At 41.7% G+C, this 27,280-nt stretch overlaps 1 protein-coding gene and 1 pseudogene across 2 annotated transcripts in view; one reads left to right on the top strand and one right to left on the bottom strand.

The window, feature by feature from the left end:
• Positions 1 to 592: 592 nt before the first annotated feature.
• Positions 593 to 27,280, top strand: part of GSDME (gasdermin E) — a 94,978-nt gene continuing 68,290 nt past the window's right edge. For both annotated transcript variants that reach the window (XM_060020619.1, XM_060020618.1), the window contains exons 1-2: positions 593 to 803; positions 15,962 to 16,154. In XM_060020619.1, coding sequence (XP_059876602.1) covers positions 593 to 803; positions 15,962 to 16,154 — 404 coding nt within the window. The remainder of the gene's footprint in view (positions 804 to 15,961; positions 16,155 to 27,280) is intronic.
• Positions 26,515 to 27,049, bottom strand: LOC132430664 (telomerase RNA component interacting RNase pseudogene; annotated as a pseudogene).

Here is a 27,280-nt window from a genome sequence, read left to right as displayed (position 1 = left end):
GTCATAAATAAGATACAAATTGGGGTAGTCAGTACGCTGTTCAACAGATATTCCCAGGTCTCTGCCTTCCAAATACTTGGTAGGATTGTATTTCCTGACCATTTTAGTTGGCTGAGGCCATCTGCCTAGTTCTGACAAATTGTGAGTGGACGTGACGTGTGTCAGTTTTGGGCCAGAGCATTTAATTGCTGGTGTGAGACTTTTAAGAACTCTCTTTCCTGTTGGCTGATGACATGATATTCAAGATGGCGGCTGCCCCTTTAGCCTGGATCCCTGAATGGCTATGAGGAGCAAAGCCTTCCTGTCCTGTTTTGGACGTGTAGTGTGAGCACTAAATAAACCTCACTGGTTATACGCCACCGAGATTTGGAGGCATAACCTAGCCTATCTGGATTTATATACATATTCTCTTTCAGTATTTCAATTTGATTTTGTAGACATCAACTGAACTCAAACTAGAGGCTTCTCTAAGGAGAAGGTATTCTTTCATGTATACTGATTGATACTAGGGAGAAATAAGGTAATTTTAGAAAAAAGTCACGAAATAACAACTTCCTGTATATTTTTTTTCAGGTAATCTGGAGCTCTCAAAATGTTTGCCAAAGCAACAAGGAATTTTCTTAGAGAAGTTGATGCTGGAGGTAACCTGATCACAGTATCAAATTTGAATGACTCTGATAAATTACAACTTCTAAGTCTGGTGACCAAAAAAAAGAGATTGTGGTGCTGGCAGAGACCCAAATACCAGTTTTTATCTGTCACCCTGGGAGATGTACTCACAGAAGACCAGTTTCTGAGTCCAGGTATGTTTCTTTGGTTATATTGTACAATTAGTTCCAGAACAGGAGAGGATTCTTCTTTTAGACACATGTTGTCTTGAGTGACTGTAAGGCGATACCTTATAATCAGTTCTCCTGTTTCTTTGCCTACTGTTTTAAAAATGTATCCTTCCGTAAAATGAGAAAATTCTGCAGGCCTGACATGAAAAGTTATAGCTTAATATTTAAGAAATAATATTGCAGTTTTGGTATAAAAGTACAACATGCTCATTTGTAGATGTTGTGGCCCCTCAGCATGAGTGGGTTGGTTTTACTTCCCCAAATTTGGTTTGGTGTTGAGGTTGATGATGCCACGTATCCATCAGGAGGATGCGAAAAGTTTTATTACTCACATAACGAAGCTTTTCTGGGGACAGCATGGCAGGTTCCCAAGGCTGGTCCAAAAATAGCTAGAGAGAAGGAGGGGATAAGAGATTGGCTCAGATTCTCTAATGAATATGAGGTGTGGTGAGGGTTCTGCATGTAGGCTGGGGCTTATTACAACTTTTCAATTTCCTGCTGGTGCCAATGGAGGGACCACCTAGGGTTTCTTACCCTACTGCCCAGATGTGTAACAGAAAGAAAAGAGGGGGTGGTGGGCTTGAAACATTAAGCATCAAAAATGGGGAGTTTGACTCATTATTACAGAGGAGCATGTATAAAATATAGAAAGGCAAGAAAACAAATCAACAAAAATTCCTCCATCAAGTGTTAATTCCCATTAACACTTGGATTGTATCTTTTCTTTCTCTGCATCTAATTTTTTATAAACAAAATTGGAAACATATTACCTATAATTTTTATATACTCCTCATTTATTTATTTATTTATTTATTTTTTTGTGGTACGCGGGCCTCTCACTGTTGTGGCCTCTCCCGTTGTGGAGCACAGGCTCCGGACGCGCACGCTCAGCGGCTGTGGCTCATGGGCCCAGCTGCTCCGCGGCATGTGGGATCTTCTCGGACCGGGACACGAACCTGTGTCCCCTGCATCATCAGGCGGACTCCCAACCACTGGGCCACCAGGGAAGCCCTGCTCATTTATTTTTAATTTTTATTTACTTACTTTTTTGCGGTATGCGGGCCTCTCACTGTTCTGGCCTCTCCCGCTGCGGAGCACAGCCTCCGGACACGCAGGTTCAGCGGCCATGGCTCACGGGCCCAGCCGCTCTGCGGCATGTGGGATCTTCCCAGACTGGGGCACGAACCCGTGTCCCCTGCATCAGCAGGTAGACTCTTAACCACTGAGCCACCAGGGAAGCCCGTGGTGGCTTCTCTTTTTGCAGAGCACAGGCTCTAAGCACACGGGCTTCAGTAGTTGTGGCACGTGGGCTCAGTAGTTGTGCCTCTTGGGCTCTAGAGCGCAGGCTCAGTAGTTGTGGCTCACGGGCTTAGTTGCTCTGCGGCATGTGAGACCTTCCTGGACGAGGGCTTGAACCCGTGTTGCCTGCATTGGCAGGCGGATTCTTAACCACTTCACCCTCAGGGAAGTCCTGTGCTTGTAGATTTTTTGAGATGGCCATTCTGACCGGTGTGAGGTGATATCTCATTGTGGGTTTGATTTGCATTTCTGTAATCATTAGTGATGTTGAGCATCCTTTCATGTGTTTGTTGGCAGTCTGTATATCTTCTTTGGAGAAATCTCTTTAGGTCGTCTGCCCATTTTTGGATTGGGTTGTGTTTTTTTTGGTATTGAGCTGCATGAGCTGCTTGTATATTTTGGAGATTAATCCTTAGTCTGTTGCTTCATTTGCAAATATTTTCTCCCATTCTGAGGGTTTTCTTTTTGTCTTGTTTATGATTTCCTTTGCTGTGCAAAAGCTTTTAAGTTTCATTAGGTCCCATTTCTTTGTTTTTATTTCCATTACTCTAGGAGGTGGATCAAAAAAGATCTTGCTGTGTTTTATGTCAAAGAGTGTTCTTCCTGTGTTTTTGTCTAAGAGTTGTATAGTGCCCCATCTTATATTTAGATCTCTAATCCATTTTGAGTTTATATTTGTGTATGGTGTTAGGGAGTGTTCTAATTTCATTTTTTTACATGTAGCTGTCCAGTTTTTCCAGCACCACTTATTGAAGAGACTGTCTTTTCTCCATTGTATATCCTTGCCTCCTTTATCATAGATTAGTTGACCATAGGTGCATGGGTTTATCTCTGGGCTTTTTATCTTGTTACATTGATCTATATTTCTGTTTTTGTGCCAGTACCATATTGTCTTGATTACTGTAGTATAGTCTGAAGTCAGGGAGTCTGATTCCTCCAGCTCCGTGTTTTTCCCTCAAGACTGCTTTGGCTATTCGGTGTCTTTTTTTTTTTTTTTTTGCGGTACGTGGGCCTCTCACTATTGTGGCCTCTCCCGTTGCGGAGCACAGGCTCCGGATGCGCAGGCTCAGCGGCCATGGCTCACGGGCCCAGCCGTTCCGTGGCATGTGGGATCCTCCGGGACCGGGGCACGAACCCGTGTCCCCTGCATCGGCAGGCGGACTCTCAACCACTGCGCCACCAGGGAAGCCCTATTCGGGGTCTTTTGTGTCTCCATACAAATTTTAAGGTTTTGTGTTCTAATTCTGTAAAATATGCCATTGGTAATTTGATAGGGATTGCATTGAATCTGTAGATTGCTTTGGGTAGTATAGTCATTTTCACAATATTGATTCTTCCAATCCAAGAACATGGTTTATCTCTCCATCTGTTGGTTTCTTTCATCAGTGTTTTGTAGTTTTCTGCATACTGGTCTTTTGTCTCCCTAGGTGGGTTTATTCCTAGGTGTTTTATTCTTTTTGTTGCAATGGTAAATAGGAGTGTTTCCATAATTTCTCTTTCAGATTTTTCATCATTAGTGTATAGGAATGCAAGAGATTTCTGTGCTAATTTTGTATCCTGCTACTTTACCAAATTCATTGATTAGCTCTAGTAGTTTTCTGGTAGCATCTTTAGGATTCTGTATGTACAGTATCATGTCATCTGCAAACAGTGACAGTTTTACTTCTTCTTCTCCTATTTGTATTCCTTTTATTTCTTTTTCTTCTCTGATTGCCTTGGCTAGGACTTCCAAAACTCTGTTGAATTATAGTGGTGAGAGTGGGCATCCTTGTCTTGTTCCTGATCTTAGAGGAAATGCTTTAAGTTTTTCACCATTGAGAATGTTGTTTGCTGTGGGTTTGTCGTACATGGCCTTTAGTATGTTGAGGTAGGTTCCCTCTGTGCCAACTTTCTGGAGAGTTTGTATCATAAATGGGTGTTGAATTTTGTCAAAAGCTTTTTCTGCATCTATTGAGATGATCATATGGTTTTTATTCAATTTGCTAATATGGTGTATTGCATTTTCAGTTTGTTAATATGGTGTATCATATTGATTGATTTGCATATATTGAAGAATCCTTGCATCCCTGGGATAAATCCCGCTTGATCATGGTGTATGATCCTTTTAATGTGTTGTTGGGTTCTGTTTGCTAGTATTTTGTTGAGGATTTTTTCATCTATATTCATCAGTGACATTGGTCTGTAATTTTCTTTTTTGGTAGTACCTTTATCTGGTTTTGGTATCAGGGTGATGGTGGCCTCATAGAATAAGTTTGGGAGTTTTCCTTCCTCTGCATTTTTTTGGAAGAGTTTGAGAAGGTTGGGTGTTAGCTGTTCTCTAAATGTTTTATAGAGTTCACCTGTGAAACCATCTAGTACTGGACTTTTGTTTGTTGGAAGATTTTTAATCACAGTTTCAATTTCTTTTTTTTTAAATCTCATTCTAAATATAATCAGTAGGAAAAATATGCAATAACAAAGAATATTTTTTTCTTTTTTTCCCACAACTCACACACACACACACACACTGTATTTTATTTTTACAAGAGATAAACTGACACCAAGCATTGTAAATGGATGACCACAACAAAAGCAACAATGATTGTAATTACCGAACACGAAATACACTCATAGTATGTCATAATATTGACATTCAGTCCAGTAATCCTCCACTGTAACAGCTCCTTTTTTGCAGTGAAAATTGATTTGTGTATTTTTTGCCTCTGAGTCCTTGTGGGATTTTTTTTTTTTATTCAAAGAGAAAGTCACAAAAATTATAATCATCCTCATCAGTTCACTCAGTCCCATGTAATTAATTTTCTTTTATCTTGATCTTTTGTTAGCACTTTTATGAATTCATCAGTTTTCCATTAGAGTTCTGAAAATGCTTATTCATTCAGTTCAGCAGTATAGTCAGTTACCAGAAACCTGTTCTTGTCAGAGTCTTTTCCATAAATTCCTTGAAGATGAGATCCTTTTATGGGAACATTTTTGTAAAAGCATCAGAGTACACCCAGAACTGTCTGTAAATGACAAAAGACTTAAAAATGACCACAGTTAAAGATTTGATGAAAATTCATAATAATGCAGTTGACAAGGAAATTTAGTTATTTCTGAGATATACGTTTTAAAGTACTAACTAGAATTATGACTTATAACATTATACCAGAATATATAAGATTTTTAGAAATTTCATGTAATGTCTGAAACATTTATATTAACATATTTCCATACAAATAACCCAAAGAAAGTTTATTATTATTTTTTTGTTTGTTTTTTTATACTGCTGGTTCTTATTAGTCATCAGTTTTATACACATCAGTGTATACATGTCAATCCCAATCGCCCAATTCAGCACACCACCATCCCCACCCCACTGCGGTTTTCCCCCCTTGCTGTCCAATATATTTGCTCTCTACATCTGTGTCTCAACTTCTGCCCTGCAAACCGGTTCATCTGTACCATTTTTCTAGGTTCCACATACATGCGTTAACATACAATATTTGTTTTCCTCTTTCTGTCTTACTTCACTCTGTATGACAGTCTCTAGATCCATCCACATCTCAACAAATGACTCAGTTTCGTTCCTTTTTATGGCTGAGTAATATTCCATCATATATATGTACCACAACTTCTTTACCCATTCGTCTGTTGACGGGCATTTAGGTTGCTTCCATGACCTGGCTATTGTAAATAGTGCTGCAATGAACATTGGGGTGCATGTGTCTTTTTTTTTCTTTTTTTTTTTTTTGTGGTACATGGGCCTCTCACTGTTGTGGCCTCTCCCGTTGCGGAGCACAGGCTCCGGATGCGCAGGCTCAGCGGCCATGGCTCACGGGCCCAGCCACTCCACGGCATGTGGGATCTTCCCAGTCTGGGGCACAAACCCGCGTCCCCTGCATCGGCAGGCGGACTCTCAACCACTGCGCCACCAGGGAAGCCCCACATGTGTCTTTTTGAATTATGGTTTTCTCCGGGTATATGCCCAGTAGTAGAATTGCTGGATCATATGGTAATTCTATTTTTCGTTTTTTAAGGAACTTCCATACTGTTCTCCATAGTGGCTGTATCAATTTACATTCCCACCAACAGTGCAAGAGGTTTCCCTTTTCTCCACACTCTCTCCAGCATTTGTTGTTTGTAGATTTTCTGATGATGCCCATTCTAACTGGTGTAAGGTGATACCTCATTGTAGTTTTGATTTGCATTTCTCTAATAATTAGTGATGTTGAGCAGCTTTTCATGTGCATCTTGGTCATCTTTGGAAAAATGTTTATTTAGGTCTTCTGCCCATTTTTTGATTAGGTGGTTTGTTTTTTTTTAATATTGAGCTGCATGAGCTGTTTATATATTTTGGAGATTAATCCTTTGTCCGTTGCTTCATTTGCGAATATTCTCTCCCATTCTAAGGGTTGTCTTTTCATCTTGTTTATGGTCTCCTTTGCTGTGCAAAAGCTTTTAAGTTTCATTAGGTCCCATTTCTTTGTTTTTGTTTTTATTTCCATTACTCTAGGAGGTGGATCAAAAAAGATCTTGCTGTGATTTATGTCAAACAGTGTTCTACCTATGTTTTCCTCTAAGAGTTGTATAGTGCCCTGTCTTACATTTAGGTTTCTAATCCATTTTGAGTTTATTTTTGTGTATGGTGTTAGGGAGTGGTCTAATTTCATTCTTTTACATGTAGCTGTCCAGTTTTCCCAGCACCACTTATTGAAGAGACTGTCTTTTCTCCATTGTGTATCTTTGCCTCCTTTGTCATAGATTAGTTGACCAAAGGTGTGTGGGTTTATCTCTGGGCTTTCTATCTTGTTGCATTGATCTGTGTTTCTTTTCTTGTGCCAGTACCATATTGTCTTGATTACTGTAGCTTTGTAGTATAATCTGAAGTCAGGGAGTCTGATTCCTCCAGCTCCGTTTTTTTTCTTCAAGACTGCTTTGGCTATTCGGGGTCTTTTGTGTATCCATACACATTTTGATGTGATTTGTTCTAGTTCCGTAAAAACTGCCATTGGTAATTTGATAGGGATTGCATTGAATCTGTAGATTGCTTTGAGTAGTATAGTGATTTTCATAATATTCTTCCAATCCAGGAACATGGTATATCTGTCCATCTGTTGGTATCATCTTTTATTTCTTTCATCAGTGTCTTATAGTTATCTGCATACAGGTCTTTTGTTTCCCAGGTGGGTTTATTCGTAGGTATTTTATTCTTTTTGTTGCAATGGTAAATGGGAGTGTTTCCATAATTTCTCTTTCATATTTTTCATCATTAGTGTATAGGAATGCAAGAGATTTCTGTGCATTAATTTTGTATCCTGCAACTTTACCAAATTCATTGATTAGCTCTAGTAGTTTTCTGGTGGCATCTTTAGGATCCTCTATGTATAGTATCATGGCATCTGCAAACAGTGACAGTTTTACTTCTTCTTTTCCAATATGTATTCCTTTTATTTCTTTTTCTTGTCTGAGTGCCGTGGCTAGGACTTCCAAAACTCTGTTTTATAATAGTGGTGAGAGTGGACATCCTTGTCTTGTTCCCGATCTTAGAGGAAATGCTTTCAGTTTTTCACCATTGAGAATGATGTTTGCTCTGGGTTTGTTATATATGGCCTTTATTATGTTGAGGTAGGTTCCCTCTATGCCCACTTTCTGGAGAGTTTTTTTAATCATAAATGGGTATTGAAATTTGTCAAAAGCTTTTTCTGCATCTTTTGAGATGATCATATGGTTTATTTATTTTTTTGCGGTACGCAGGCCTCTCACTGTTGCGGCCTCTCCCGTTGTGGAGCACAGGCTCCGGACGCGCAGGCTCAGTGGCCATGGCTCACGGGCCTAGCTGCTCCGCGGCATGTGGGATCTTCCCGGACTTTGGCACGATCCCGTGTCCCCTGCATCGGTAGGCAGACTCTTAACCACTGTGCCACCAGGGAAGCCCGATCATATGGTTTTTATTTTTCAATTTGTAAATATAGTGTATCACATTGATTGATTTGCATATATTGAAGAATCCTTGCATCCCTGGGATAACTCCCATTTGATCATGGTGTATGATCCTTTTAATATGTTGTTGGATTCTGTTGCTAGTATTTTGTTGAGGATTTTTGCATCTATATTCATCAGTGACATTGGTCTGCAGTTTTCTTTTTTGGTAGTATCTTTGCCTGGTTTTGGTATCAGGGTGATGGTGGCCTCATAGAATGAGTTTAGGAGTCTTCCTTCCTCTGCAAGTTTTTGGAAGAGTTTGAGAAGGTTGGGTGTTAGCTGTTCTCTAAATGTTTGATAGAATTCACCTGTGAAGCCATCTAGTCCTGGACTTTTGTTAGTTGGAAGATTTTTAATCACATTTTCAATTTCATTACTTATGAGTGGTCTGTTCATATTTTCTATTTCTTCCTGGTTCAGAAAGGTTATACCTTTCTAAGAATTTGTCCATTTCTTCAGGTTGTCCATTTTATTGGCATACAGTTGCTTGTAGTAGTCTCTTAGGATGCTTTGTACTTCTGCAGTGTCTGTTGTAACTGCTCCTTTTTCATTTCTAATTTTATGGATTTGAGTCCTCTCCCTCTTTTTCTTGTTGTGTCTGGCTAATGGTTTATCAATTTTGTTTATCTTCTCAAAGAACCAGGTTTTAGTTTTATTTATCTGTGCTATTGTTTTCTTTGTGTCTATTTCATTTATTTCTGCTTTGATCTTTATGATTTCTTTCCTTCTGCTAACTCTGGGTTTTGTTTGTTCTCCTTTCTCTAGTTCCTTTAGGTTTAAAGTTAGATTGTTAATTTGAGATATTTGTTTCTGGAGGTAGGCTTGTATAGCTATAAACTTCCCTCTTAGCACTGCTTTTGCTGCATTCCATAGGTTTTGGATTGTCGTGTTTTCATTGTCATTTGGCTTTAGGTATTTTTTGATTTCCTCTGATTTCTTCAGTGATCTCTTGGTTATTTAGTAACGTATTGTTTAGCCTCCATGTGTTTGTGTTTTTTACGTTTTTTCCCCTGTAATTGATTTCTAATCTCATAGCATTGTGGTCAGAAAAGATGCTTGATATGATTTCAATTTTCTTAAATTTACTGAGGCTTGATGTGTGACCCAAGATATGATCTATCCTGGAGAGTGTTCCGTGCACACTTGAGAAGAAAGTATAATCTGCTTGTTTTGGATTGAATGTTCTATAAATATCAATTAAATTATCTGGTCTATTTTGTCATTTAAAGTTTGTGTTTCCTTATTAATTTTTTGCTTGATGATCTGTCCATTGTTGTACGTGAGGTTTTAAATTCCTGCACTATTATTGTGTTACTGTCGATTTCCTCTTTTGTAGCTGTTAGCAGTTGCCTTGTGTATTGAGATTCTCCTATGTTGAGTGCATATATATTTATAATTGTTATATCTTCTTCTTGGATTGATCCCTTGATCATTATGTAGTATCCTTTCGTGTCTCTTGTAACATTCTTTATGTTAAAGTCTATTTTATCTGTTATGAGTATTGCTACTCCAGCTTTCTTTTGATTTCCGTTTGCATGGAATATCTTTTTCCATCCCCTCACTTTCAGTCTGTATGTGTCCATAGGTCTGAAGTGGGTCTCTTGTAGGCAGCATATATCTGGGTCTTGTTTTTGTATCCATTCAGCAAGCCTGTGTCTTTTGACTGGAGCATTTAATCCATTCACATTTAAGGTAGTTATCAATATGCATGTTCCTCTTACTATTTTCTTAATTGTTTTGGATTTGTTATTGTAGGTCTTTTCCTTCTCTTGTGTTTCCTGCATAGAGAAGTTCCTTTAGCATATGTTGTAAAGCTGGTTTTGTGGTGCTGAATTCTCTTAGCTTTTGCTCGTCTATAAAGATTTTAATTTCTCCATTGAATGTGAATGAGATCCTTTCTGGGTAATCTTGGTTGTAAGTTTTTCCCTTTCATCACTTTAACTATGTCCTGCCACTCCCTTCTGGCTTGCAGAGTTTCTGCTGAAAGATCAGCTATTAACCTTATGGGAATTCCCTTGTATTTTATTTGTTGCTTTTCCCATGCTGCTTTTAATATTTTTTCTTTGAATTTAATTTTTGGTAGTTTGATTAATACATGTCTTGGCCTGTTTCTCCTTTGATTTATCCTCTATGGGACTCTCTGCACTTCCTGAACTTGACTATTTCCTTTCCCACGTTAGGGAAGTTTTCAAGTATAATCTCTTCAAATATTTTCTCACACCCTTTCTTTTTCTCTTCCTCTTCTGGGACCCCTATAATTAGGATGTTGGTGCGTTTCTTGTTGTCCAGAGGTCTCTGAGACTGTCCTCAGTTCTTTTCATTCTTTTTTCTTTATTCTTCTCTGAGGCAGTTATTTCCACTCTTTGATCTCCCATTTCACTTATCCGTTCTTCTGCGTCAGTTATTCTCCTATTGACTCCTTCTAGAGTATTTTTAATTTCATTTATTGTGTTGTTCATCACTGTTTGTTTGCTCTTTAGTTCTTCTCGGTCCTTGTTAAACATTTCTTGTATTTTCTCCATTCTATTTCCAAGATTTTGGATCATCTTTACTAACATTATTCTGAATTCTTTTTCAGGTAGACTGCGTAGTTCCTCTTCATTTGTTTTGTCTGGTGGGTTTTTACCTTGCTCCTTTATCTGCTGCATATTTCTCTGTTTTCTTATTTTGTTTAACTTACTGTGCTTGGGGTCTCCTTTTCACAGGTTGCAGGTTTGTAGTTCCCATTATTTTTGCTGTCTGCCCCCACAGGGTGAGGTTGGTTCAGTGGCTTGTGTAGGCTTCCTGGTGAAGGGGACTGGTGCCTGTGTTCTGGTGGGCGGGGCTGGATCTTGTCCTTCTGGTGGGCAGGGCTGCATCCGGTGGTGTGTTTTGGAGTGTCTGTGAACTTAGTATGACTTTAGGCAGCCTCTCTGCTAATGGGTGGGGTTGTGTTTCTGTCTTGCTAGTTGTTTGGCGTGGGGCATCCAGCATTGGACCTTGCTGGCTGTTGGGTGGAGCTGGGTCTTAGTGTTGAGATGGAGATCTCTGGGAGACCTCTCGCCAATTGATATTATGTGCGGCCAGGAGGTTTCTGGTGGTCCAATGTCCTGGACTCGGCCCTCCCACCGTGGAGGCTCAGGCTCAACATCCGGCTGGAGCACCAAGACCCTCTTAGCCACACGGCTCAGAAGAAAAGGAAGAAAGAAAAAAAACCCAAAAAGCAAAAACTAAAAAATGGACAGAATCCTAGGACAAATGGTAAAAGCAAACTTATACAGACAAAATCACACAAAGAAGCATATACATACACACTCACAAAAAGAGAAAAATATATATATGTTAAAAAAAAAGGAAGAGAGCAACCAAACCAATGAATATATCCACCAATGATAATAAGCACTAAATACTTAACTAAGATAAACATAAAACCAGAAACAAATCAGATGCAGAGAGCAAACCCCAAGTCTAGGGTTGCTCCCAAAGTCCACTGCCTCAGTTTTGGGGACATTCGTTTCTATTCAGGTATTCTTCAGATGCAGGGTTTATCAAGTTGATTGTGGGGATTTAATCTGCTGCTCCTGAGTCTGCATGGAGAAATTTCCCCTCCTCTGTTCTCACAGCTCCTGGGGTTCAGTGTTGGTTTTGGCTTCGCCTCTGCGTGTAGGTCACCCTCAGGAGTCTGTTACTCACCCTTACAGAAGGGGATTAAAGCAGCAGCTGATTAGGGCTCTCTTGCTCACTCAGGGCAGGGGAGGGAGGGGTTTGGTAGTCATAATTGGAATGCGAGGTGAGCCTCTGGCGGCAGAGGTCAGCATGACGTTGCAACAGCCTGAGGCGCGCCGTGTGTTCTTCTGGGGAAGTTGTCCCTGGATCATGGAACCCTGGCATTGGCGGGCTGCACAGGCTCCTGGGGGATGTGGATAGTGACCCGCACTTGCACACAGAATTCTTGGTGGCAGCGGCAGCAGCGTTAGCAGTTTATGCCCGTCTCTGGGGTACAAGCTGATAGTCGTGTCTCGTGCCTGTCTCTGGAGCTCTTTCAGGCGGTGCTCTGCCTCCTGTGGGCACGCTGGGAAGGGATCCCCTCTCCTCGTGCATCCCGAAACAAAGGTCTCGCCTCTGGCAGGTCCAGACTTTTTCTTGGATTCCATCCCGGCTAGCTGTGGCACACTAGCCCCCTTCAGGCTGTCTTCACGCAGCCAACCCCAGTCCTCTCCCTGGGGTCTGGCCTCTGAAGCCCAAGCCTCAGCTCCCAGCCCCCACCTGCCCTGGTGGTTGAGCAGACAAGCCTCTCAGGCTGGTGGGTGCTGGTCAGCACCAGTCCTCTGTGTGGGGATCTCTCCGCTTTGCTCTCTGCACCCCTATTGCTGCGCTGTGCTCTGTGGCTCTGAAAATTACCCCTGCCCCACCCCCATCCCTGCCAGTGAAGGGGCTCCCTAGTGTGTGGAAACCTTTCCTCCTTCACAGCTCCCTCCCACTGGTGCAGGTCCTGTCCCTATTCTTTTGTCTCTGTTTTTCCTTTTTTTTTTTTTACACAGGTACGTGGGGAGTTTCTTGCCTTCTGGGAAGTCTGAGGTCTTCTGCCAGCGTTCAGTAGGTGTTCTGTAGGAGTTGTTCTACGTGTAGATGTATTTTTGATGTAATTGTGGGGAGGAAGGTGATCTCCATGTCTCACTCCTCTGCCATCTTGAAGGTCTCCCTTTTTTCTTATTGAGATATCTTTGATTTACAATATTATATTAGTTTCAGGTGTACAATATAGTGATGCAAAATTTTTATAGATAATACTCCATTTATAGTTGTTAGAAAATATTGGCTATATTCTCTGTGCTGTGTAATATATTCTTGTAGCTTATTTATTTTATACATAGCAGTTTGTACTTCTTAATCCTCTACCCCCACTTCCCTCTCCCCTTTGGTCACCACTAGTTTGTTCTCTATATCTGTGAGTCTGTTTCTTTTTTATTATTTGCACTAGTTTTATTTTTTTAGATTGTACATGTTAGTGATAACATACAGTGTCTTTCTCTGATTTATTTCACTTGGCATAATACCCTCCAAGTCCATCCATGTTGTTGCAAATGGCAAAATTTCATTCTTTTCTATGGCTGTGTAGTATTCCATTGTGTGTGTGTGTGTGTGTGTGTGTGTGTGTGTGTGTGTGTACCACATCTTCCTTATCCATTCTTCTGTTGATGGACACCTAGGTTGCTTCCATATCTTGGCAATTGTAAATAATGCTGCTATGAACATTGGGGTGGCATAGATTCTTAAAGATAGAATTACTGGACCAGAGGTTGGGAACTTTTCGAAGACTTTTGGTACTTATTCCTACACTGCTTTTTGGAACATGGTGATATATGAAAGCACCATCAGCTCTTAATTATTGGACTAGATGATGTCTGAGTCTTCTTTCAGCCCTAAAGTTCTCTAATTTTGTGATTGCATCTCCCTTAAAGGGAAAAAGTGATAGAGGAGATAACTTGAGTTGACAAATAATCTCCTTTCTTCCAGCTCAGCATTCTAGCCAATGCTTTCTTCAGCCAGGCTCATTATCAGAGCTGTCAGACAATGGGCAAGTGAATTGATATTAATTTTATGTCATGTTTTCCCCCTGGATGTCTGGTAGAACTCTTACTGAGTAGTGTAATAACTAAATATAAGGAAAGGCAAGAGAAAAAAAAATTCACAGAACAGACCATGGACCCCTGAGTAATTGGAATTTCACCGCTTTGTGCTGTTAGCTGCTTCTTCCGTGGTGTCCTGAGAGCTGTTGTTAGATGGGTCAGGCCGGTTGCAGTCCCTGCAGATTAGGAAGTCCCACATATGCTCATCATCTGAGGCCAGAGCTCGTGCCTGGTTCTGTGTCCTGTTGCTGTTAGGGCTGTGATGAGAGGTGCCCACTACTGTGTCTTCTGAGCAGATTCATGATGCCTCACCTTTGTTATTCTTGCCCCTGGCAACCACACTGGAGTGTTATGTTGCCCGGGGTGCGGAGGTTGGAGGGTGGTGACTTGGTTGTCCTACCCATGGCCTGTTGGCTTCCTCACTTTTCCCTTCCACCTGCAGCAGTGGATAACTCGATGCAGACGTGTGTGCAAACGACATCTGGTTCGGAGGTGTGTCTAGTGTGGCATTTTGCAGTACACAGACAGTCTTGATTGTCCTTACCTGCTGTGGGATCCAGTTTTGGGGTCAGAGTTTTCAGGAGTGGTAATACGCCTGATTGGGGCCAGAACAGGGATCTAAGGGTAGAATTTCTGTCTGTGTGGTACTTTATACAATCTAGGACTGTCCTGTTTATCAGGAAATGATGTTGCTTTGGCCTAAACCCAGTGGATAGATTGAGCACTTGCTATGTGCCAGGCTCTGTATACATCAACTTCCAGTAGAACCCATCAGGTAGGTATTATTAATTATCTCCAAATTACATATGACAAACCTGAGGTTCAGGGTGATGGATGTTACCCAAGGTCTCCCAGCTAGGTATATTAGACTAGTGATAAAATCTTGAGCTCTTAACAGCTGCTATATGCTGCTTCCGAAAGCATTTCCCAGAGTGTTTGTGTTCTCAAGATGTGACTAGGAGAAGGCTGTGACTTGGGGGCATTTTCATAAGCTTCTTATTTTTCATGGAGATGATTCTCTACTTGGTAAACTTCACAGATAATGAATGGTGATTAATTCTCATTAACCCTGGTTGAGGTATAGGTTTTGTTGCCTGGGGTGAAAGAAATACAGGTGTTGGGGGCAGTGGCTGGATGGAAAGAAACGTTTCAGACTCCAGTCGGATTTGAATCCCTTATGAAGTGCCGCCAGGAGCCCAGGAGAGCCTTGGGTCAGGAAAATGGAAAGGGCCGAGTATGAAGTTCCTGAGAGCCTCTCAGTGTAACCTTCCTGAATGATGGTGACTGAGACCATTTTTATGGTAGTATTTGGTTCAATTAAAAATGAGAACAGTAGAAATCTGGAGACATGTGAAGGCTAGCAGTTCAAGTCTGAGATCATCAGATGTTTATCTTTAGTGTTCAGACAAAAAAAGGCAGATCCTGAAGGCAATCTGCTAGCCATCGCCTGGTATGACCAGGTGAGTGGATTGAAGCTGGGACACCAGCTGGGTGGTGGCATCTTTCTCAGTGTCTGGGAAGCCAGGAAGGAAGAATGGGGAGTCTGGAGCTTGTGTGTTGCAAGATGGTGTTTGAAGCAGGGAGGAAGGGCGTGCCCACTGACTTTATCAGGAACACAGAGATAAGGAATTGCTTGGTAAGGAATTGAAAGACTGGGTGGAGGTCAGATATAAACAGGTAAATATGGGGAGAACTGTTTCAATGGAGATGGTAATGAAGGCCAGGGCAGTGTTCTCCAAGGCCACCAGTGAGAAGGGAGGATGCCCGAGGACAGGTTCAGGCGTCTGACCTGCAAGATACTGAATCAGGCAGGCCACTCCCTGGGCAGAGTGATGGGCTGCTATCTTCTCTGTGCTTTGGTGTCATCCTCATCTAGTCCCTTCATCCTAGAAAAGTACATATTTAACATGTCCTATTTCTTTACCTGGATAGTAGTTAAACAGATGTTTGCTTTAAAATTATTCATGAAACTCTATAGATACTTTTTGTGCACTTGTCTATATGTGTGTATATTGGAATTGAAAGATGAAAAAACAAAAAAGTGCCCAGTAGAGTCCCTGGCCACCAGTGCATGCCACGCTCTTAGCACCCAGGTTCTTTTGCCCATACACACAGCGCGGCCACCGGCTTTCCATTCTGCGTGCAGACCTCATGTTTCCCACAGGTTTCTGCAGGATTGGAAAGCTAGGTGACCTGAGGCACAGAGGTGGCCGTTTTGTCATTAGATTCCTCTGCATGTCTCATTCACTGTAGTGGTCGTGGAGTCGGACTTTGTGAAGTACGAGGGCAAGTTTGAAAACCATGTGAGTGGGACCCTGGAGACGGCCCTGGGGAAGGTCAAGCTGAACATTGGTGGCAAAGGCCTCGTGGAGAGTCAGTCCTCGTTTGGAACCCTGAGGAAGCAGGAGGTGGACTTGCAGCAGCTCATTGGAGTTGCCCAGGAGAGGTAATGGGAATTCTGCTTGGCATTTTGGACTTGGACATGTCTCTCATTGAAAGGTCGTTCTGTGGGACGTTGGCTAGAAGGGTGACATTGGGATCTTGGCCAATCAGCAAACGTTACCGAATGCCCATGTGCTGAAACTTGATGAGCAGTGCATCCTTTAGTCTGGACGTTGACTATTCTTAGCCTGAGAGGGGAGACTTGGGAAGCATTTTAAAAGGATGTTACTTCAGACAAATGTGTACTTTAAAGAAATCATACGATTTATAAAATACCAACAGTGAGAACGCTCTGTCCTACGTTTCTGAATATTAATATCAGAAGTAGAAAAATCCCCCTTCTGCCCTGGCTCTCTATGATTTTCTGATTAGGAAAAGGAGAAAGCAGGTGTGGGGGGGCTTCAGGGGAAGAGCTGGTTTTTAACTCTGAAGTCTTAAAACTCCACGTTTATTCATTGTTTAGATGTCAGTAAATACATTTTACCCCAGTAAAATGATAATACCTCATTATTTTTACCTTATGTTTATTCAACATTCCATAAGTAATTTTGCTGAGTGCCTACGATGTACCACATACTGTTCTACGTGCTGGGGATGCTGCAGTGAACAGAATGCCAACATTTCTGCCCTATATTCTAGCGGGGGAGAGACACAAAACATGCAACTAAGTGAAATATATAGTAGGTTGATGGTGCTCTCTGGAATGGAGAAAAATGTAGCAGAGATGGGGGATAGAACATGCCAGGAATGGGGGCCGATTTGAAAAGGTGGCCAGAGAAAGCATCCTGGAGAAGATGGCATCAGAGCAAAGACCTGAAGCTGGGGATGGGAGCGAGCATAGGAGTGTCCTGGGCAAGAAGGCTGTAGGCAGAGGTGGTGTGATTGGGGCTGAGTAAATAGGGCAAGGGCAGGTGAGGTCAGAGGGCGTAAAGGAACAGTAGCAGGTCCGGTAGGACCTTGCAGGCCACTGGAAAGACTAACTCATCCTCGGAGTGAGGTGGGAAGCCACTGGAAGATTTTGAGAAGGGAAGTGACAGGATCTGACTTACGTGTTAGAAGGATCCTTCTGGCCGCTGGGCTGAGGAGAGACTGGATGGGTGGGAACTGGGCATCCAATTGAGAGGTTATTGTAGTAATCCTGACAAGGGATGATGTTTCCTCTTGTACAGTAACATAGGTGCATTTTCATGTGTAACTGTATCACCCTTTTTCTTTTAAAATGGAAAATGTCAACCCAAATAAATTAAGAGAAAACTCACTTGTGTTAAGTATAGGTAGCTTATCTCCTCTTTTCCAATGTTCTTAGGATTATATGAAATATAAAATAGGTTTGCTCATTGAATAAAATAATCTTTAAAAATTAATGAGTAAAAAATACCATAAAACTCATGTATCAAGCATTTGGTGGGTGGGTTTTGTGCAGATATCGAGCATGCTTGGGCAACTGAAGTCTTCAAAACCCATTCACCTCTCCGCTAAGCTGATGCTTAATGGAGTTGAAAGACCATGGTGGCTATTTAACTGTTGCCTCCTGGCACTTTCTAGAACTCCAGGACTCTACTGAGTTAGGACTCAGGCAGGAATTCCCTTTCTCGGTCAGAGAACTTTAAGCTCTCTGTGATGACACCAGGTGGAAGGGACAGCCACCTCTTTCTCTGATAGTCATGACCTTAATTATCTTTTCTCTACCGCTCTTCTTTGCTAGAGAGGCATTTTCCTTCTCTCCTACAACACTGGAAAGATATTTGTTGTCTGTCTGAAAATGAAATTTAACTGGAAGTCTTATATTTTTATTTGCTAAGTCTCGCAAATAAGGGGGAAGAGGGGCAGGAGGGCTGGCTGTTCCCTCAGTCTTTAGACAGCCCTCTAGAGCGTAATCCTATTCTGCAGTCTTGTTATTTCTATTTGAAAAACCACAGTTTGGCAATGCTCTATAATCACGTTTCCCGTTATAGGTTTCTCAAACGCTCTTCGTGATTCAGGTGTAGAAGATAGTGCCAATAGGAAGCATATGGGGAGGAGTCAGTGAGTAGAGATGGGAAAAAGTAGTCTCAGAGAAAGATGCTAGGGCCAGCAGTTATAAGGGGGAGAGAGGGAGGGGAAGGAGATATGCATGTGCTGAGTACCTCCTGTGTGCCAAGCACTTTATAGACGTCATCTCATTTACTCTGCACAGCCGTCTCTTTTTAGGTTTGAGGATTTAAGGCTCAGGGAAGGAAGTGACTTGTTCTCAGTCTCGGAACTCAATTTGGGTGCTGCAGCTGGGATTCATCCCAGGATTTTCTGGCTCCAAAACTCCTGTTCTTTCCTCTACGTGATTCTTGAAGTGACTGTGAAGCAAAGGAATTGGCTGAGATAAAAATAGTTAAAATTATAGCAGGAGATATAAAGGCAGAGGCATGAATCTGGGTCCCCAGTGAGGGTACCTAGGGGGTGTACAGTGTTCCAGGCACTGTCCTGAACAAGCACATGTGAATAGCTGGTCTGCCCACCTGGAGGTGCCCACACGAGGGCATGAGATCACTTGGGGAGAGTTTGGACATTCTGTTCTTTCTACAGGTGATTGGGAAAGGATGGCCTGGGTAGGGGAAGAGGGGTAGGGGCAACACCAGGAACATGGTAAAGAACAAATTTAAAGTCTAGAAATGGAAGAGGTATCTTATCACAGAGTCACTGCTTCCTTGTTTTGTTGCTAAGAGGTAAAGTTGAGCAACAGGGGAGAGAAGAGGAGGAAGACTTGACCATAGGATGGAGATCATGTAAAGCTAACATTCTTGTTACTTCACCCTGGAATAATAAATTCTAATCTACATGGTCTACCTGTTTTTGGACTCCCACAACATCATCAGATTGATAAGGCTGGCTGTTTGACACGTGTGTAGCCTTGGGGGTGGTGATTGGTAATGCTTAAGTACTGTCTTTCTCGAGGGCTTATCTGCCATCATTTTTATTTCAGGTCATTTAGATAAGTTGTCACCTGTATACAAGTTATTTTAGCCCTTGGAATTCAGAGTATTTGTTTTATTGTCAGTGAGACATGTGCACATCTCAAAAACAAACTTCATCTGTCCTTGAAAAAACAGGCACGTTCATATACAACAGTTATGTAGCATTGTTGAGCATGAAGGCAATCCATGGGACCACAGGGCTTAACTTTCCAGATACCTGGACATGACCCCTTTGAATGAGAGCTCTATGTTTATCTTAAAACACTCTTGATGGAAAACAGGCTCAGACCTTTCCATAATGACTCAGGTTCATGTTTTATCCCTTAGATCCAGTATTATTCTGAGACAAACTCTTTAGTTTTTCCACCTTGTCTTCCACTGTCAGCTGCCATTTGTCAATGCTTTTATAACCGCCATACCCTCCCCATCTCTGCCACTGATTATTGCTCCTAACCTCCTAGTGTCTGAGGAAGTTTACGCATGGAAAATAACTTCTGCAGACATGGTAGGTCGCTTCTGTCCCTGCCAGGTTTAGGTGGAATAGTTGGACTAGAGGATCTTTGAGGGTTTTCTCTGGGCTAAATGTAGAAGTGAGTGGACTCCGAGTGCGCACATCAGTTCCTCCCCCTTGAGTTCAGGGCCTTGGTTTCAGCTGATTTCCAGAGACGGTGCCATTTTGTGCTTTCCTCACTGTTCAGGGGTTAAGGGCGGGGGTTGTGGTACAGGCAGATCCCACTTTCATTCTTTGGTTCATTGTAAGGCAAATTGTGGTAAAGAAAAGATTCCATTTTTCTATGAATACATGATAATTAGAAGTTCGGTTCTTCATTAAGAATTCTAACTTAAAAATTATATGAAACTAATATATCATGCAAGCAATGGTATGGCAATGATGAACCTTCATAATTATTTAAAGTATTTTAAAATTACCCCCGCAAAGTCTTACTATATCTAAATATTTACAAATTGTACAAGTTTTACACACAAGAAAAAATGTTAAATGCTCCTGTTGGTTATGGCCCACATGTGACCTCAAAAGTTACCGCAGTAGCTCTCCTGAGTGAAGTTTCAGTGTGCCGTCAACTCTTTATTTAGGAGTATTTTGAGGGGAGGGATTTGGGGACCTGTCTCTTTCTTGAAAAAAAAAAAACCATGCAGCAAAGTTGGAACTGGTCTTTTCTACTTGATATCTTTCCCTGTGGCCAGCAGATGTTTTGTCTTTTTTTTTTTAATGTATTTATTTTATTTATTTATTTTTGGCTGTGTTGGGTGTTTGTTGCTGCACGTGGGCTTTCTCCAGTTGCGGTGAGCGGGGGCTACTGTTTGTTGCGGTGCACGGGCTTCTCATTGTGGTGTCTTCTCTTGTTGCAGAGCATGGACTCTAGGTGCACGGGCTTCAGTAGTTGTGGCCGGTGGGCTCAGTAGTTGGGGCTCGCAGGCTCGGTAGTTGTGGCGCATGGGCTTAGTTGCTCCGTGGCATGTGGGATCTTCCCAGACCAGGGCTCAAACCCATGTCCCCTGCATTGGCAGGCGGACTCTCAACCACTGTGCCACCAGGGAAGTCCCCAGCAGATAGTTTGAAATGATTCTGTTTACCTTTGCGCTCAATTCAGTGCTGGCACCGTCTTTTAAAAAATTTTTATTTTGTATTGGAGTATAGTGGATTTACAATGTTGTGTTAGTTTCAGGTGTACAACAAAATGATTCACTTATATATAGACAAAAATCTATTCTTTTTCAAATTCTTTTCCATTTAGGTTATTACAGAATATTGAGTAGAGTTCCCTTTGCTATACAGTGGTCCTTGTTGATTATCTATTTTAAATATAGTGGTATGTATATGTCAATCCTGAACTCCCAGTTTATCCCCCGCCCCCTTCCTCTTTGGTGACCATAAGTTTGTTTTCTAAGTCTGTGAGTCTGTTTCTGTTTTGTAAATAAGTTCATTTGTATCATTATTTCTGGCTTCCGTATATAAGCAATATCATATACTTGTCTTTCTCTGACTTACTTTACTTAGTATGATAATCTCTAGTTGCATCCATGTTGCTGTAAATGGCATTATTTTGTTCTTTTTTATGGCTGAGTAATATTCCATTATGTGTATGTGTGTGTATGTATATGTGTGTGCATATATATATTTATATATATATATATATATATACACCACATCTTCTTTATCCATTCCTCTGTTGATGGACATTTAGGTTGCTTCCATGTCTTGGCTATCGCCAGTAGTGCTGCAATGAACATTGGGGTGCATATATCTTTTCGAATTATGGCTTTCTCTGGATATGTGCCCAGGAATGGATTGCTGGATCGTATAGTAGTTCTACTTTTAGTTTTTAAGGAGCCTCCATACTGTTCTCCACAGTGGTTTTACCAATTTACCTTCCCACCAATAGTGTAGGAGGGTTCTCTTTTAATCTTTTTTTTTTTTTTTTTTGCGGTACGCGGGCCTCTCACTGTTGTGATCTCTCCCGTTGCGGAGCACAGGCTCCAGACGCGCAGGCTCAGTGGCCATGGCGCACGGGCCCAGCCGCTCCGTGGCACGTGGGATCCTCCTGGACTGGGGCACAAACCCGCATCCCCTGCATCAGCAGGCGGACTCTCAACCACTGCGCCACCAGGGAAGCCCAGAGGGTTCTCTTTTCTCCACACCCGCTCCAGCATTTATTTTTTGTAGTCTTTTTGATGATGGCTATTGAGACTGTTGTGAGGTGGTACCTCTTTGTAGTTTTAATTTGAATTTCTTTAATAATTAGTGACGTTGAGCATCTTTTCATGTGCCTCTTCGCCATCTGTATGTCTTCTTTGGAGAAAGGTCTATTTAGGTCTTCTCCCCATTTTTTTATTGTGTTGTTTTTTTAATGTTGAACTGCATGAGCTGTTTGTGTATTTTGGAGATTAATCCCTTGTCAGTCGCTTCATTTGCAAATATTTTCTCCCATTCTGAGGGTTGTATTTTCATTTTGTTTATAGATTCCTTTGCTGTGCAAAAGCTTTTGAGTTTAATTAGGTCCCATTTGTTTATTTTTGTGTTTATTTCCATTACTGTAGGAGACGGATCAAAAAAGATATTGATGTGATTTATGTCAGAGTGTTCTGCCTATGTTTCCCTCTAAGAGTTTTATAGCATTCAGCCTTACATTTAGGTCTTTAATCCATTTTGAGTTTATTTTAAAATTTTATTTATTTATTTCTGCGGTATGCGGGCATCTCACTGTTTGGGCTCTCCTGTTGCGGAGCACAGGCTCTGGACGTGCAGGCTTGGTGGCCATGGCTCACGGGCCCAGCTGCTCCGCGGCATGTGGGATCTTCCCGGACCAGGGCACAAACCCGTGTCCCCTGCATCGACAGGTGGACTCTCAACCACTGTGCCACCAGGGAAGCCCTTGAGTTTATTTTTGTGTATGGTGTTAAGGAGTGTTCTAATTGCATTCTTTTACATGTAGTTGTCCAGTTTTCTCAGCATCGCTTATTGCAGAGACTGTCTTTTTTTCCATTGTATGTTCTTGCCTCCTTTATCATGGATTAGTTGACCATAGGTGCATGGGTTTATCTCTGGACTTTCTGTCCTGTTCCATTGATCTATATTTCTGTTTTTGTGCCAGTACCATACTGTTTTGATGACTGTATCGTTATACTATAGTCTGAAGTCAGGGAGCCTGATTCCTCCAGCTCTGTTTTTCTTTCTCAAGATTGCTTTGGCTATTCGGGGTCTTTTGTGTCTCCATACAAATTTTAAAACTTTTTGTTCTAGTTCTGTGAAAAATGCCATTGGTAATTTGATGGGGCTTGCATTGAATCTGTAGATTGCCTTGGGTGGTATAGTCATTTTGACAATATTGATTCTTCCAGTCCAAGAACATGGTATATCTTTTCAAATGTCATCTTTGATTTCTTTTATTGGTGTCTTATAGTTTTCTGAGCACAGGTCTTTTGCCTCCTTAGGTAAATTTATTCCTAGGTATTTTATTCTTTTTGATGTGACGGTCAGTGAGATTGTTTCCTTAATTTCTTTTTCTGATCTTTCAGTATTAGTGATACAAGTACAACAGATTTCTGTACATTAATTTTGTATCCTGCAACTTTACTGAATTCATTGATGAGCTCTACTAGTTTTCTGGTAGCATCTTTAGGATTTTCTGTGTATAGCATCACGTCATCTGCAAACAGTGACAGTTTTACTTCTTCCTTTCCAGTTTGGATTCCTTTTATTTATTTTTCTTCTCTGATTGCTGTGACTAGGACTTCCAAAACTTTATTGAATAGAAGTGGTGAGAGTGGACATCCTTGTCTTGTTCCTGATCTTAGAGAAAGCTTTCAGCTCTTCACCATTGAGAGTGATCTTTGCTGTGGGTTTGTCATATATGGCCTTTATTATGTCAAGCTAGGTTCCCTCTATACCCACTTTCTGGAGGTTTTTATTGTAAATGGGTGTTGAATTTTGTCAAAAGCTTTTTCTGTATCCATTGAGATGATCATGTGGTTTTTATTCTTTAATTTGTTAATATGGTGTATCACATTGATTCATTTGCATATATTGAAGAATCCTTGCATCCCTAGGATAAATCCCACTTGATCATGGCGTATGATCCTTTTAATGTATTGTTGGATTTGGCTTGCTAGTATTTTGAGAATTTTTTAGTCTGTGCTCATTAGTGATATTGTTCTGTAATTATCTTTTTGTGTGGTAGCTTTTATTTTGGTATTAGGGTGATGCTGGCCTCATAGAATGAGCCTGGGCATGTTCCTTCCTCTACAATTTTTTGGAAGCGTTTCAGAAAGATAGGTGTTAACTCTTCTCTAAATGTTTGATAGAATTCACCTGTGAAGCCATCTGGTCCTGGACTTTTGTTTGTTGGAAGTTTTTAAATCACAGTTTCAGTTTCAGTACTTGTAATTTATCTGTTCATATTTTGTATTTCTTCCTATTTCAGTCTTGGAAGGTTTTGCTTTTCTAAGAATTTTCCATTTCTTCTCGGTTGTCCATTTTATTGGCGTATAGTTGCTTGTAGTAGTCTCTTATGATCCTTTGTATTTCTGTGGTGCATGCTGTGATGATAAAGGAGAACCTTTATCATTTCTTTTTTTGTTTTGTTTTGGCTGCTTTGGGTCTTTGTTGCTGCCCACTGGCTTTCTCTAGTTGTGGCAAGCGGGGGCTACTCTTTGTTGTGGTGTGTGGGTTTCTCATTGTGGTGGCTTCTCTTGTTGCATAACATGGGCTCTAGGAACACGGACTTCGGTAGTTGCAGCATGCAGGCCCTGGAGCATGCAGGCATCAGTTGTTGCAGTGTGTGGGCTCAGTAGTTGTGGCTCACAGGCTCTAGGGTGCATGGGCTTCAGTAGTTGTGGCACACGGGCTCAATAGTTGTGGCTCATGGGCTCTAGAGCACAGGCTCAGTAGTTGTGATGCATGGGCTTGGTTGCTCCGCGGCATGTGGGATCTTCCTGGATCAGGGATCGAACCCTTGTTCCCTGCATTGGCAGGTGGATTCTTAACCATGGTGCCACCAGGGAAGTCCCTCCTTTTTCATTTCTAATTTTACTGAATTGAGCCCTCTCTTTTTTATTTTCTTGATGAGTCTGGCTAAAGGTTTATCAATTTTATTTATCTTTTCAAAGAACCGGCTTTTAGTTTCATTGATCTTTTGTATTGTTTTCTTTGTCTCTATTTCATTTGTTTATGCTTTGATCTTTCTGATTTCTTTCCTTCTACTAACTTTGGGTTTTGTTTGTTCTTCTTTGTGTAGTTGCTTTAGGTGTAAGTTTAGGTTGTTTATTTTTTATTTTTCTTGTTTCCTGAGGTAAGATTGTACTGCTATGAACTTCCCTCTTAGGACTACTTTTGCTGCATCCCATCCGTTTTGGATCGATGTGCTTTCGTTGTCATTTGTCTCTAGGTATTTTTTGATTTCCTCTTTGGTTGTTCAGTAACATTGTTTAGCCTCCATGTGTTTATATTTTTCACAGTTTTTTTCCTGTAATTGATATCTAGTCTCATAGTGTTATGGTCAGAAAAGAGCTTGATCTGATTTCAGTTATCTTAAATTTACCGAAGCTTGATTTGTGGCCCAAGATGTGATCTGTCCTGGAGAATGTTCCATGTGTACTTGAGAAGAAAGTGTATACTGCTGATTTTGGATGGAATGCTCTATAAATATCAGTTAAGTCCATCTGGTGTAATGTGTCATTTAAGGCCTGTTTCCTGATTGATCTTCTGTCTGGATGATCTGTCCATTGGTGTAAGTGTTAAAGTCCCTCACTTTAACACCTGTTGATTTCCCCTTTTATGGCTGTTAGCATTTGGCTTATGTATTGAGGTGCTCCTATGTTGGGTTCATATATATTTACAATTGTTATATCTTCTTCTTGGGTTGATCCCTTGATCATTACGTAGTGTCCTTCTTTGTGTCTTGTAATAGTCTTTATTTTGAAGTCTGTTTTGTCTGATATGAGAATTGCTGCTCCAGCTTTCTTTTGATTTCCATTTGCATGGAATCTCTTTTTCCATCCCCTCACTTTCAGTCTGTATGTGTCCCTAGGTCTGAAGTGGGTCTCTTGTAGACAGCATATATATGGGTCTTGTTTTTGTATCCATTCAGCAAGCCTGTGTCTTTTGGTTGGAGCATTTAATCCATTCACGTTTAAGGTAATTATCGATATGTATGTTCCTATGACCATTTTCTTAATTGTTTTGGGTTTGTTATTGTAGGTCTTTTCCTTCTCTTGTGTTTCCTGCCCAGAGAAGTTCCTCTAGCATTTGTTGTAAAGCTGGTTTGGTGGTGCTGAATTCTCTTAGCTTTTGCTTGTCTGTAAAGCTTTTGATTTCTCCATCAAATCTGAATGAGAGCTTTGCTGGGTAGAGTCTTCTTGGCTGTAGTTTCTTCCCTTTCATCACTTTGAATATATCGTACCACTCCCTTCTTGCCTGCAGAGTTTGTGCTGAAAAATGAGCTGATAACCTTATGGGAATTCCCTTGTATGTTATTTGTTGCCTTTCCCTTGTTTCTTTTAATATTTTCTCTTTGTCTTTAATTTTTGTCAGTTTGATTACTATGTATCTCTCTCTCTCTCTTTTTTTTTTTTTACCAGCACTAAGTCAAGTTCTTTACTTCCCAGAAGTTATGGCTAAAGGGAGGGGAGGGTGAGAAGAGGAAGAGAGAAAGAATCAGAAAGAGGGAGGAGATGGGAAGAGAGGGGACAGTAGACCACTGTTCTATGAAGTCTTAGGAGGCAAGTGCTCAAGGTAAAAAAGAGTCCTGGAAAACCATCCACAGCTGTGGGAAGCATCTCGGTTTCTTTCTGTATATAAGTCCTTGGGGGAAAAAGGCTGCTGTGCTGCTGCTGCTGCATTAACTAGTTACGTACATCGCAGAGAGTCCCAGGCCTTGGCCAGGCAGGGAGGGGGGGTCATTTCATCAGGGGCCGAGTTTCATCATCATCTCTGCACTGGTGGGGCTTTGTAATTTTTCACCTCTGCCATGTACTTGGCCCACGCGTCACCTTTACTTGTTAGTACCTCATTCTCCGTCTTCTTCTTGGCTGCTGTTCCTGTCTTCAGGGCTAGTTTGTTCCCACCTGTGCGCTTGCCCATGAAGCTGAGCGTGGGGCCTGGGCTGCCCTTCCTCTTCAGATCCCCAGGACTCATGGTGGCGGCGGTGGCTGGCTGGTCGGGTCGCTGTGGGCCTGGGGGCGGCTCCTCCCGCCACTGCCGCTGCTCCTCTTCAGTCTTTCACTTGAACAGCTCCAGGAAGCTGCTGCTGTTGGTGAACGAGTTCGCACCGTCCGACACTGGGCTCAAACCTCTGCCCGACACTTCATCATCCCCACTCTTGGGTGACATCCTGGGCCCTGACTCAGCCCATCGGCTCTCGCTGCCACTGCCGCCTGTGGGGCCTGGTGCCTCCTGGCCCGGAGGCTCCACCCATCTCCCTCGGGCAGCCATTTTGTCGCCAGGTGCCGTGCAAAGGACTCTGGGGAGGCCACTCCGGCCCTGCGCTTGGAGCCCAACTTGCCTCGTCCTGGGCAACGCATCTGATTACTATGTGTCTCGGCATTTTCATTCCTGGGTTTATATTGCCTGGGATCTTGCGCTTCCTGGACTTGGACTGTTTTCTTTCCCATGTTATGGAAGTTTTCAGCCAGTATCTCTTCAAATATTTTCTTAGGCCCTTTC

The sequence above is a fragment of the Delphinus delphis genome, chromosome 9 (assembly GCF_949987515.2).
Source record: "Delphinus delphis chromosome 9, mDelDel1.2, whole genome shotgun sequence".
NCBI classification, from domain to species: Eukaryota; Metazoa; Chordata; class Mammalia; order Artiodactyla; family Delphinidae; genus Delphinus; species Delphinus delphis.
The sequence above is the reverse complement of the archived record's forward strand: the minus strand, read 5'-3'. Positions and strand labels throughout refer to the sequence as shown.